This window comes from Camelina sativa, chromosome 3, assembly GCF_030686135.1.
Source record: "Camelina sativa cultivar CO46 ecotype springtype chromosome 3, ASM3068613v1".
In the NCBI taxonomy this organism is placed as follows: Eukaryota; Viridiplantae; Streptophyta; class Magnoliopsida; order Brassicales; family Brassicaceae; genus Camelina; species Camelina sativa.
This window is the reverse complement of record NC_141882.1, coordinates 10,487,848-10,501,508: the sequence shown is the minus strand read 5'-3', so window position 1 is coordinate 10,501,508 and position 13,661 is coordinate 10,487,848. Positions and strand designations below refer to the sequence as shown.

The following is a 13,661-nucleotide window of genomic DNA, read 5'->3' as shown; positions in this document are numbered from 1 at the left end:
GTTTCTCTTTTCTAAGCAAGTATATTCATTCCCCTAAGTGTTCGTGATTGTTCGATAGATTTATGGTGATTGTGCGTGTGTGTAGTACAATAAGGAGAATACACGTGATGTTTATGCGACATCACACGCCAAAATCGGGCCATGGGGACGCATCACAGTTGAAGAGAAAAGACTTCTCCTGTGAATTGAATTGGATCCTATGTTATTCTTAATATGCACGTGTTCATCATCTCCACCTTTCATTAGCAATTACCAATATTTTATTAGGGCCGTAATATATATACTTTTTCTTTCAATTGAAACGAATTTTAAATTTTAAGAAGAATTTAATGTTTACTTGCATTGAGCCATTGATTACTAGTATTGAAGACATCTGAAATATTTTAGAAAAATAGAACTTTTGTTTGGTGAAAAGAAAAATGTATATATGAAAAATTTGTTTTTGTCTTAGAGTAGAATAACTAATCCTATCAAAGACACGTCAATGCCACGTTAAAAAAAAAAAACTCTTTGACAAGGGTCCTCTTGGAAACGATTTTGAACTTAGTAGACAAGAACCTGATCAAACGTATAACTTATAACATAATCGCACAAGAGGATATTATAAGTTTACTACAAATATGAACCAAATAGTTCACTGGAAATAATTACGGTTATAGAAACTTCTAAACCGACCGAAATAGTTTGAGTTAAAGTGAAATAGGTGAAGTTTGAACGGAGGGTTGGGCTATGATGTCAAAGAATGGCCGAGAAAATAAAATATAGATTAAGTCGGATGAGTATATTTGAGCTTTGGATTAGTTGCAGCGGTTTAGTGAAATCATATACATTTGATGCATTTAGTTGGCAGACTGAACAAACGTTTAAGAAAATGGGTATATTAATTAGAGTTTGGACTGACTAACGAATGGACCGTAGACTAATTTACTCACCTGAAAAGGATTGATGACCTCCATGAGATCGCAATCTACTTTATGATGACCTCCATGAGATTTTAATTGGTCCCTTAGATTAAAATAGTAAACTAGTACTTTAAAGAAATGGTAAGCAATTATATGAGCTTTTCATACATCTGTTTCGAGAGTAATGTAGTTGCTTATTCAGTCATTCACTCGCTAAGACAAGCCACACTGCGGTAACATCATAATCCTTTACCCAAGTTATATTTTCTCTTTACTTTTCAAAGATTATGTAAACATTGAAATCCATGTGTAAATATGTTTTTAACAATATACAAATTTAGACGAATGAATCGAATCTAGTACTAGCCTAGCTAGTGGCTCTTGTCAGTTGGGTTAGTTAAGCCTTCTTACAAATAACATATTAGTGTGTTTACAGTTTACACCAATTTTATATCTTCAGTTATATTTTACATTTAAACGATAAGAAAAAATAATAATTTTTTTTTTTTACAAATGGGGGTTTTGCAAAACAAATAATTTTTTTTTGTCATCTGGTAATATTGATAAACTAGATAGAATACATCGTGAAATACAACTAAAGCCGGCAGTAGACAGAATTTCTCCAAAATTTATGTCTAAAAAAGAGAAACAAAACCGGATTAAGTTGGAACCGCAAAACAAATAATTTAATTTAATAAAAGGTACATAAATTCTGTTTCATAAAATTAAACTTTTCATATATATAATATTAACATGTATTTCAAAGTGATTGACCGATTAAAAAAACATGAGAAGAGAGAAAGAGAGTTTATAGTGCGTTCGGTTAATCTCTGTGCAGAGGATCGTACAGCGCTGAGAGCCTTTTGAATCTGATATTAAAATTTATCTCATATTTAATGGTTACGTCTGCCAATTGGGTTTCTGGTCAAATACGAAAAGGTCTTACAAGATTATTTATTTACTTTTTACTGTATAGATCATTACTCATCCACACGGCCACACTGCTTATATATATTATGTGAGATATCTAGGGTTGGATGTGTGCAGGGTTAGTAAAAATTCATGAGACTGCATGCTACAAAAAAAAACATACACATGACATGGAGAAAATGGGAATATCGATTAAGAGAAAAGATGAGGTTTATTTTTTCAATTAATAGAGGGTTTCACATAAACAAAATGGTAGCTATAGGAAAAAAGTAAAGGAAAGAGAGACATGTGGGAGATTACAGAAGCGATGGTTAAGAGAGAAAAAGGTAAAGTTTAAGGAAAATGGAAGTGAAAGAATTAAAAAAAACTGTCCGAGAATTTGGTTGTGCTAAGAAGAGACACAACTCATTCCCCAATGGTAAACTCTCTTTTGCCTTCATCCTTTTTAGGTAGTTAGTTCTGCTTCAGCTTTTTTTTTGTTTCTTTCATCTCATTAGCTTTTACTATTATTTTTCACTTCGCACCTATAAACCATGCATTGATTAGTAGAGGATAAAATTTCACCTATTAACGGTAGGATTCATTTGGGATTTGTCCAATAATAAACTTACCACATTAACTGTTTTTTTGGTCGACACTCACCACATTAATTTGTCTTGTCATAAATCATAATCCATTTTTTTTTTTTTAATCATAATCCATTGGTTTCCAATTTAAAGAGGAATTAATATCTTACATACGTAGGTACACCTGAAAACATTTTAATAACAGTCCACAGCAAAATCGAATATCGATAATACACATGTACTTACTTATTACAGTGGTGTCTATACAATATAAATTATAATAGTAATGTATAAATGCAAATAACTATGGCGTTTGAATCAGTCCGTGACAACGGTCCATAACCCTTTTTAACAGTCGTCAGAAAACACGGTCGCGACATGTACATACACGCACATACCTAAAGCCATACGTAACAAACACACCATTACATATAAAAGATATTCTATTATTTTTATAATTAAAAATAATAATTATGACACACATATACGTACGTGTATATATAATACGCAAATGAACTCGCATAAGTCTTTCTCTCTGATGGTAATAGTCTAAAAGCTGACGTGACATCTCTTTCATATCTCAACAATTACACTTCTCTTCTCCTTTCTTCCTCTCTCCAAAACAACTACTCCATGTTTATAACGGAAAAACAACTGTGGATGGATGAGATCGCCGCAAGAAGAGCTTCTTCTTCTTCTTGGGACTTCCCTTTCAGCGACATTAATATTAATCAAAATCATCATCATCGTCACTGCAACACAAGTCATGAATTCGAAATCTTGAAGAGTCCCCTTGGAGGCATAACAGCTAACGAAGAAGAGAGTAATAATCATAACCCTAATTTTAGTAACAGCGATAGTGCTAAGAAGGAGACAACAGATAGTGGTCAGTCTTGGTCTTCTTCATCTTCAAAACCGTCGACCTTGGGGAGAGGACATTGGAGACCAGCTGAAGATGTTAAACTCAAAGAGCTTGTCTCCATTTATGGACCACAAAACTGGAACCTCATAGCTGAAAAGCTTCAAGGAAGATCCGGTAAGTACAATTTTTTTTAAAAAGTGTCTTCAAAATTTCATCAAATGTGTTTGACCCATCTTGGTCAGTCTATGATTTAAGCTTTAATTTCTAAAGACCCGGTGATAAATTCAAATCTTAAACAAATAAAAAAATTAAATGGGTTTTCTAGGTCCAATCTGTGACAAAATCAAAGATGTGAGCTTAATAATTTGATTTTGATTGTTGGTTTACAGGGAAGAGCTGTAGACTAAGGTGGTTCAACCAATTGGATCCGAGGATAAACCGAAGAGCTTTCACTGAGGAGGAAGAAGAGAGGCTGATGCAAGCACATAGGCTTTATGGTAACAAATGGGCAATGATTGCGAGGCTTTTCCCTGGTAGAACTGATAATTCTGTTAAGAACCATTGGCATGTTATCATGGCTCGTAAGTATAGAGAGCACTCCTCCGCCTACCGTAGAAGGAAGCTTATGAATAATAATCCTCTTAAACCTCACCTCACTGCTACTCATCATCCTAGCCCTAACCCTAATAATTACCACTCTTTTCTTTCCACTAATCATTACTTCGCTCAGCCTTTCCCCGAGTTCAATTTGGCTCATCACCTTAATAATGCCCCTATCACGAGTGACCATAACCAGCTTGTGTTGCCTTTCCATTGCTTTCAAGGTATTCTATTGCTCTTCCTCCTCTTCCATTAGTTTGTTTCAACTCATTTTAGTATAATTAAATTTTCTTGTTTTATATTGTTTGTGGTTTATTTATTAACGTTTAGGTTTTGAGAACTTTGACACTCCCATGGTTGTGAGTATGTTTGGCAACCAAATGATGGTGGGCGATAACGTTGGTGCCACGTCAGACGCATTATACAATTTTCCGTACATCGATCCTAGGAGCCAAGAGAAAGCGGACCCAGATGAGCCGATGAATTGGTTAGGAACGGAAGCGGTAAATGAAGATGTGATCGAGAAGGCTAAGAAGGAACCACACTTTTTCGATTTCCTTGGCTTGGGGACGGGGGAGTGAATCTTGAACACATTGCTGTTAATCAGTTAAAGAAACGTGATTATTTTGGTTACAAAAAAAGGAAAGCATGAAGTTAGCTGTAATAGCTAGAAAGCAAACAAATTAACCAAGATTCAAGTCTTTGTCCATGTGTTTACGTTTATTACTAAACTTTAGGTTGTTGTTGTTGTTGGCTGTCTAGTGTAACATTGGATAAATTATCGTTTTTAGTACCTCTTTGATAAATATTAACAAGAGAGATTATCATATATTAAAAAAAAAAGGTGATTCGTTTATGATGAAGTGACGTGAAATATTGTAAAGATATATGTGTGATGAGAATAGCAACGAGAGATAAAGAAAAGTGAAATTAAAAGAGTGTAGTTTAAAAAGATACGAAGAAGATGCGTCATTAAGAGAAGAGGAAGTTGCAAAGAATGAGGCAGAGATTGTGCAACAGAAAGGCCAACATGAAACATGCTCACCAAATCACACACACACATTGCATTTGTTTTTCCAAACCGTTTTCCCAAGCTCTTCAAGCTTCTTTCTTACCTATGTATCTCTCTTTCATGTCACGCGGACCCACACACATGCCCTTCTTCTTTTCTTTTCTTTTTTTTAGATATAAACTAATTCTTGAAAATTTATATTTCTTTTTATTTTGGCTTGAATATTAGTTTTGGTGTTGGATATGATCACCAAAACGGTACGCTTGCTGTTGTTCCATCACCAAAACAAGACGGTGTTCAATTCGTAACGTATGAGCGTTCAACATTGTGATAGACTCTTTCCATATGCTCATTGGGCCTTGTAATTTATTTATTAAGCCCAAAACCTTCCCGGACGTGTTCCAGGCGTTTCCGAGTAGAAGAGAGGAGCGACGTCGGTGTGTTTAGTGGTTGTCGAATAACAAAATGTTTTTTTTAGTACCATTTATATTCTAATAAAAAACCTTTTATCTTTTCCCATATTTAGTCATTATCCCAAAGTAAAGTGATAAAGAGTTTTCTATTTTTTTAGACGCAAATGAAGAGACTTTTATTGTTTCCAAAGAAAGTGACTTTACGCTTCTCCTTTAGCTATTTCTTTTGTGCCAATCAGATGGATTCTGTTTCTGTACCAAGGACTGAAAGATAAGATTCTCTGCTTTTTCTCTTTTACATGAAATTTCACACTCATGTTTTCTCCTTTATTCATTTTGTTTCTAACTAATTTATACTCCAAAAGAAGAGATTATATAATAGCCACATTTACCAAAAAAAGAGATTATATTTCAGTATGTCCATCCGTTAGGATAGTGTACAAAAATGGGGATTGTGGCATATAAAATAAGATAAAGTATAAAAAGTTCTGCAGTTTCACCACACAGGAAAGATATCTACGAGGTAACAATCAATATACAAAGATGATCATACGTAGGACTATTCTATATTAGTATCTCGTCAACGTTTTACATGCTTTCCCTGAAGTTCATAGATCTTGCCATGGCTGCAGGGTTTGCTTGAAGGCTAAGATACGTTTTAGGCACAAACCTCTCGTTGCTGCTCTTTCTTTCAGATCCATTATGGAAAAAGTTAAATTGCTCTGTCTTCTCATGTTTCATCGATACCGGATACCACACATGGTTCTCCGAAGCTTTAGTTGCTTCATTATTGATACTTTGGGATTCTGAAACCAATCTTGCTCTTACAGAAGCATCTCTAACAGTTTCATGTGAAGCTTCGTCTCTTGTCCTTTTCCCAAGACATGTGGAAGACTCTAGGGTTGACCAAACCGGTACTACGCAGCCCCAGTAGACGGGCATGTGGTAGAAACTAGGGTTCGGAGGGTATTGGTAAGGCAAAGGAGGCGAAACAGGGGATGTCGCTTGCGGAGGAGGAAACCCTTGGAAGTTGTTGACTTCTTGTGAAAGAAAGTCAGCGTTTATCTTCGCATCCCTTGATTGATGCTTAGCATCCTCAGTAACCAAAGAGTCGGAGGACTCGAAGCTTAGAATCTTCGTTGAGGAGCTATTGTAATTGTCAGAATCATCGGAAGTGATGTGCAGGTAATGGTCTGAAGAAACCCATCCCTTGTTCTTGCGACGGCCTGAACCAACGGGGACGGTCCTCATGGATCCACCAGCAGTCCAATACCTCTGGCAGTTTCTACAGAAGTGACGTGGCTGGTTAACGTTGTAGTTGTTGTAGTAACAGAACTTGGTGTTTCCGCTGTTGCATCTCGGACACGGAAGAATCTTGTCTGGTTTCTTCAGGTCAGCTGATTTCTCTTCTTCCGATGTTGTAGTAGTTGTAATCTCGCTGTGTTGGTCATCGCTGTTCTCAGATGTTTCTTTCGACTCCTTGTCAAGATCGAATGATATCTTTTTTAGAATTGTATTGTCAGCAGCAGATTGGTCGTTCATCTGAAAATTTGGAAGAAACACAATTAGAATTTAAACTTCATGAACTAGTTTAAAAACTTATCAAGATTAGAGAAAAGAGTCAACTTATAGCATTTCTTGAAACATACCTTGTGTGGTCCAAGTGATGGTGAAGAAGAAGAAGAAGATGAGGAAGAATCGGGAAGAACAGGGGACGAAGAAGAGAGTGGATCATGAGAGACCGATGTGATTGTCCAGCCAAACAACTTAACCGGAGTATCTCTAACTTCATACATACCAATCTTTGAAGACATAAAGACAGAAAAAAGAAAGATGAAGCAGAGGAGATTAGATTTGATGTTATGTGTGTTTATTCCTTATTTGAGGTCAGATACAAGACTATGTATAAGAAGAGGCTGAGGTTGGTATTAAATTAATAATGGAACGCACAGAGCCACAAGACACAAAGAGGAGAAAATTACACGTAAGCAGAGACAGGGACATGTAGAGAAGAGATAGCCACATGCTGTTGCTAAAAAGTGAGCTTTTGCTATCTCTTTTTCATTGCTCTTTTTGATCTCTCTTTCAGTGCCACTCAAAAGATTTGGCTCCCTTTACTTTTTGCCACGTCAAAATTTGTTTGGCCATTAGAATGTAGTACAATCTTCTTCTTTTTTTTTTTTGTTTTTTCTTGGAATATTCGTATTAAACAATACAAAAGTGCGAAAACATTTGTTGTAAAAAACGCCAGCTGCTATACGTAATTTAAAAATTGGTATCACATACGTTATAGACTTATAGTATATGTTAGAGTCAATTCAATGGCAGGATTAAATTGGGTTGTTAATACCAAATAGTAATACAGTTTGAGTTCTTTTTACTTTGAATTTCCGAAGATAATACAAATTAGATTGTAAGAGGTAATAGACTTATATATATGAATAATGAATTAAATGTTATTCTAAAATAAAAGTGTGAAATAGACCAACCCAACAAAATCCATAATCTAATACATTGAAACTTTTTTCCCATGCATGGTTCATGAATTATGAATTGAACCTAATTAATCTGATGGTTTTAGTAGGTAATATATAAATTATTTACCTTTAAACTAAGCAGATTCCCCTATTACACTATGATATTAATAACAAAATAAGTAACTTTAAATAATTATCTGCTGCTATAAATATAAAATTTTATGATCATTATGAAAATTAGATACATACCTATGGAAGAAATTGCTTATTAACTAACAAAATCAGAGTTTATAGGAAGAAAATAGGGAACTCCATGAATTTGACCATCTTTATATCCAAAGAATAATAATAATTTAGAAACCAGTCAATATCTTTCTTTTTTTACGTATGTTGTATCAGTTACAAACTAAAGATTCTCACATTTATCTTAGAAGATATTTTTTCGTAAAAACATTAAGCCAAATAAATGTAGTTTCATCTATAAATCCAAGCTTTCTCACAATCTCTTAAACTAAACCACAACCATGGCCTCTTCAACAAATCAAATTTTCATTTCCGTGCTATTCTTATTTCTTTTTGTTCTCAAAACGTCGGCATCATTAGAAAACCATTCGTCCACCGATGGACTTTTACCATTTTCAGCTAAACATGTTACTATTGTTAACAAATTGGTCTCACATGCAATGTTGATTTTGCATTGTAGAAACAAAGGGGATGATTTAGGAGTAATAAGACTCAACTGGAAAGATAGTTTTGATTTCAGGTTTCGTGTCAATCTCCGTAAAACAACAACGTATACATGCAGTTTCGAGTGGCCCAACAGCACAACTACGTTTGATATTTTTAGAGCAGATAGAGATGACAATCCAAAAGGTGTATCTGGAGTCTGCCAAGAATGTATTTGGTATATTACCGAGGCAGGTCCATGTCGTATTAGACGTGATGGCGGCCTGCCTCAGTGTTTTCCATGGGCTTCTTAGTTACTTCAAATTATTTAAGATAATATTTTGTAATTTTCCTTTCATTTGTTTAGTAATAATAAATTAAAAATAATTTGGTGTTTGAGTTTGTGGTTACATATTTTTAGTTTCGGTTGTGATAATCATGAAGTTCTGAATTCACGTCAAAGACACATTCATCAAGACCTTAATGACAATTGACAAAGACATATTTTGATAAGGATTCACGGTATTGTTTATTTGGTATTGTTCACTGATTATTCACGTAGATCCGGAAGAAGTAAAACAAGCCAAATTCGTATGAATATTCATCATGGTCCCCATAGTACCATGCAACAAATATATTAGATTAGTCAACACTATGATAAATATAAAATGTGAAACGGCTCGCTTCATGAGGAAGAAAATAACCTACAATACCTCTATTAGTACTTTACCAATGTTTGAGTAAACTATCGCCTCATGTAGACCAAACCAGAAAACATATAACTCCATTGTTGATACAAATATGATATATACTACAAGTGAAACAGAAAAGAGGAAGCAACATTGTTCATCAAAACATGTGAAGAATCTTGATCCGCATAATTCTCAGAAGACATAGATAGATCTTGTTAGACATGTGATGAGAGGAGAACATCTCAGTATTTAGGAAATAATATATTGACTCTCATAATCATCAACTTTATGTTACATATAATTATATAGTAGAAGAGTTTCTATTGCAAAAATATAAATATCTAAATAATAAATATAGAATATATTGTTATTAAACTCTATTGTTATGGCGGCGCTTCTAGGGTTAGGCGATTGCAAAGGCGATTCTCTTCGATAATCCTCTTTTCGTTTCTCGTCTAGATTCTGTTTGGGTTAGCGTGATAAGCATCTTTCTAGCACACTGCTACGTTTTGTCGAATTTTTCCTCGGTTTGTTTTTAGTTTTTCAGTTTGGTGTGGATGTCTAGATCTGAGTTTGTCAGGAGGAGCGGTAAGGAACCGATGCTGAATCGGGCTCGGGAGGAGAAAGAACAAGGAGTAATTCGGATCCCGAAATTTGACTTTTCGGATCTGATTGATAAGTTTAAAAATTCCTTGGTCGGTAGAATGTTTCACCTGGATGGAATGAGTACGGAGGCCCTGCTTGCGTTTATGCCAAAGGAGCGAATCTGGGATGTCGAAGGACGGGTTCAGGGAACATATCTTGGCAATGGGAAATTCCAGTTTGATTTTAATACTGAAGAGGATCTTCTCAAGGTTCTTCAGCGGCGTCCGTGCCACTTTAATAGATGGTGTTTCTCCCTTGAGAGATGGGAAGCAAATATCAGAGAGGATTTTCCAAATACAATGCTGTTCTGGATGCATATAAAAGGTGTCCCGACGATTTATAAGAAGGATCAAACCTTTAGGGGTATCAGGCAAGCTCTTAGGACAGTGGTTGCAGTTGATGTTGAGGGGGCGAAGGTCCAAGTTTGAGTCAATGGTGATAACCCTCTTCAGTTCGAAAGTAAGGTGGTTTTCGATAATGGAGGGAGTGTTAATGTAACCCTTCGCTACGAAGGTCTTCACCGGTACTGCTTTACCTGTAAAAGAATCTCACATGAAGAGAGGTCCTGCCCCAAACTCTCGGATTTAGAAAGGATGAGAAACAAAGCTCTAAGAGCAGCCTCTTCCCTGTCGGATTATCAACAAGGAAAGGATTTTGGATTATATGGTTCAGGGGAGGATCAAGCTGAATCTTCGGCACAGGTTAGGAGAAATCTCACGAGAGAATATGATCAAAGAGGACAGAGAAGGGAGACAGATCTTCGTCAAGAGCTGCGGGAAAAACGTGTTGTCCGGAGTAAAGGTGTCTGGGATAGGCTGGATCATTACAACTCTCAAGGTTTTCCACGATATCGGGAGCGAGTTCATCCCTACTCAAGGGATAGTTATTCAGGAAGAAGTAGAAGGCTCGAAAGGACCGATGGTGCACATGAGGGAGATCAAAGGAGGAATCGAGGTTCTTTCCCTGAAACCCGCGGATATGAGAGACGTGCTGATGGAGATTATAACAGAGCCTCATTGTCAACTTATGATTCTCAAAAAATGATTTTTGATATATATAAGACAGGTAATCAGCTAGCAAAGCTGCAGATTGATAGACATACATGAGACGAGGGAAGACATCATGTAAGCTATGAGGCATGGGGACGAGAGTCCTTTGAAAAACGGAGTTGTATAGATAAAGAGATTGGAGAGATTGTGCCTAGAAGGAATGTGAAACTCCGGTCTCAGAGGGATCCTTTCCAAAAGGATGGATTTTTCCTTCAGAAGTCTGGACGGAGCGATGATGAAAGGGTTAAAGAAAATGATCAAGGAAGCAGGAATCCAGTTATTGAGGGTGAAGAGAGCATTCCCAAGCATTTTATGATTTCTCTAGTGGAGGTTGGCATGGAACGGACAATAGAGCTGCAGAAGCCAGATAACACAACCCTAGATGCTAACTTTGAAGTTGTAAGTGGTCAGGACACAAAGATGGAAGAGGAGTGAAGAATGGACGAGGACATGGTTAACAATGATGACCTTCTAGATGAAGATATCCCCCCAGTGGATGATTATCTCCGTGATGCAGGCCTTCTGGAAGAGGTTACTGAGCAAGAAGTGATAGCGGGGGAGGGTGATGAACAAATTGAAGCTATTTCCCAATTATCGCCGATTATAAGTCAAAAGTTCTGTTCGACCACAAAGAAGGTAAACTCGAGGGAAAAATCCAAGGATAAGGTAAGGAAAGAAAAGGACAAAGCTGCTGCAATACCTCTTCATACGACTCTAGGGATGGAGAGTTCAAAAGGTGCTGAAAAAGAAGAGGGTGAGGATCGAAGAAGAACTTCCAGGAGCCCTGATACTCCGGGGTTGCTTCTAGAAAACTAAACGTACTAAGAGCCCGACAATCTCCAAAGAAGAGACAAGGTACAGGGCGTGTGATATCAAATGTTGTCCCTCGTTCTGTGGTGTTCCCTTCTGCTTTAAGCAAGAAGTCTTCTGCTAAACCAGGTTCGGTGGTGTCCCAGAAACCACCCAGTTCTCAGTTATGAATACAATTGCCTAGAATTGTCAAGGGACGAGAGCTTACTTGACTTCAGAGCATCTAAAGGAGCTCAATAGATATTTTTTTCCTGCTTTTCTTTTTCTTTTTGAAAAAAAAACAAATTTTCTTTTATGCAAGACATTCAGTTTTCTTTAGGTTATGATAATTTGTTTACCGTGGATCCAGCTGGGAGAAGCGGAGGTTTAGCTTTGTTCTATATGAATTCTCCTAATGTGCAGATCTTATATTCAGATAATCAGATGATAGATGTTGAAACCACTGTGGACGGACACAAAGTATTCATGTATGGAGATCCGGTTGTGGCTAACCGAGAAGATGTTTGGGAGAGGTTAACAAGAATCAGTCTTACAAGGAGCGGACCCTGGTTCATGATATGAGACTTTAATGAGATCATTGGGAACCAGGAGAAGAAAGGAGGTAAAAGACGAGCTGAATCAACATTCCTCCCATTTCATAACATGCTTGACAATTGCGGGATGATTGACTTCCCTTACAAAGGAAATTTCTTTTTTGGGTTGGTAAAAGAAGGAACCGCAAGAGGGTTCGTTGCAGATTGGATCGTGCGGTTGGAAATGAAGACTGGCACCAAGTCTTTTCCCACACAAATGTGGAGTATCTAAAGTTATGGGGATCTAATCATCGACCTGTATTGGCTAGGATCTCATCCAACAATTGGAGGCGACAAAAGAGTTTCAAATTTGATAAAAGATGCTTTGGGAAACAGGGATTCAAGAATGTAGTGAAGGCTGGTTTGGGTGAGTTGACTATGGAGGGTCTATCTGATATACACTCAAAGATTGTAGCTTGTCGGAAGGCAATTTCGGTGTGGAAACGAGATAATCCTGGTAATGCGAAGCAGAACATTGAGGCTCTAAAAGAGAAACTCGATCAAGCACAGGAGGATGATGCACTGTCTATGGAGGAAGAACTTGAGTTGAAATGGCAGCTCTGTGCTGCTTTTAGGGAGGAAGAACTATATTTGAAACAAAAAAGCAGAGCCACTTGGTTAAAGGAAAGGGATCAGAACACAAAGTTTTTTCATGCTACTACGAAGCAAAAAAGAGCTCGAAACCGTATTTGCAGTTTAAAGAACAAAAATGGTGTTTTGGTGGAATCGGAGGACAGTATCGAACAGGTGGCGTCTCAATATTTTCAAGATTTGTTTTCTGCGTCAAGCATCACAGGGGTTGAAGGGGTTCTCCGGTACGTTACAAGAAAAGTCACACCTGCCATAAATGCATTTGTAATTAGTCCACCCTCGAATGGTGAGATAAGGAAGGCCGTGTTTGGTATCAATCCCGACAATGCACCTGGTCTAGATGGGTTGACGAGCTTGTTATTCCAGCGTTTTTGGAAACTCACTCGCAAGGACATCATTAAACTGGTAAAGGATTTCTTCGAGACGGGTTCGTTTGATCCAAGACTGAACGAGACAAACATCTGCATGATCCCCAAGAATGAAAGGCCTAGGGAAATGGGGGATTTCAGACCCATTAGCCTCTGTAACGTAAGTTATAAGATCATCTCAAAAGTTCTGTCAAATCGTCTGCAAAAAGTCCTCCCGAGGCTGATCTCGGAGACACAATCGGCCTTTGTGGCTAGACGTTTGATTACAGATAATATCCTGCTAACTCAAGAGAATTTTCACGCCTTACGTACTAATGCAACTTGCAGGTCAAAGTTTTTGGCCATCAAGACGGACATGAGCAAGGTGTATGAGAGAGTGGAATGGCCATTCTTGGAAAAACATATGTGTAGGTGAGGTTTTGATAACAAATGGATTTCGATGATGATGTGCTGTATATCATCAGTCTCTTACAAAGTGCTCATTAATGGGGAAGCAAATGGAAATA

The 13,661-nt window shown here is 37.1% G+C and overlaps 3 protein-coding genes and 1 pseudogene across 3 annotated transcripts; 3 read left to right on the top strand and 1 right to left on the bottom strand.

Annotated features, from left to right (window-relative positions):
- Positions 1–2,935: 2,935 nt before the first annotated feature.
- On the top strand, positions 2,936–4,666 carry LOC104776600 (transcription factor MYB117-like). Its single transcript, XM_010500694.3, has 3 exons — positions 2,936–3,434; positions 3,650–4,084; positions 4,191–4,666. Exons 1-3 carry the CDS (start codon positions 3,032–3,034, stop codon positions 4,439–4,441), a joined length of 1,089 nt encoding a protein of 362 aa, XP_010498996.2. The 5' UTR covers positions 2,936–3,031; the 3' UTR covers positions 4,442–4,666.
- A 1,006-nt stretch (positions 4,667–5,672) lies between these two features.
- LOC104776599 (dof zinc finger protein DOF1.3-like) lies at positions 5,673–7,310 on the bottom strand. Its single transcript, XM_010500693.3, has 3 exons — positions 7,236–7,310; positions 6,935–7,087; positions 5,673–6,827 (listed from the first exon to the last, which is right to left on the bottom strand). Exons 1-3 carry the CDS (start codon positions 7,308–7,310, stop codon positions 5,874–5,876), a joined length of 1,182 nt encoding a protein of 393 aa, XP_010498995.2. The 3' UTR covers positions 5,673–5,873.
- An 897-nt stretch (positions 7,311–8,207) lies between these two features.
- Positions 8,208–8,838, top strand: LOC109131416 (S-protein homolog 5 pseudogene; annotated as a pseudogene).
- An 839-nt stretch (positions 8,839–9,677) lies between these two features.
- On the top strand, positions 9,678–10,193 carry LOC147946746 (uncharacterized). The gene has a single exon (XM_087507238.1). It carries the CDS (start codon positions 9,678–9,680, stop codon positions 10,191–10,193), a length of 516 nt encoding a protein of 171 aa, XP_087363364.1.
- Positions 10,194–13,661: the final 3,468 nt, after the last annotated feature.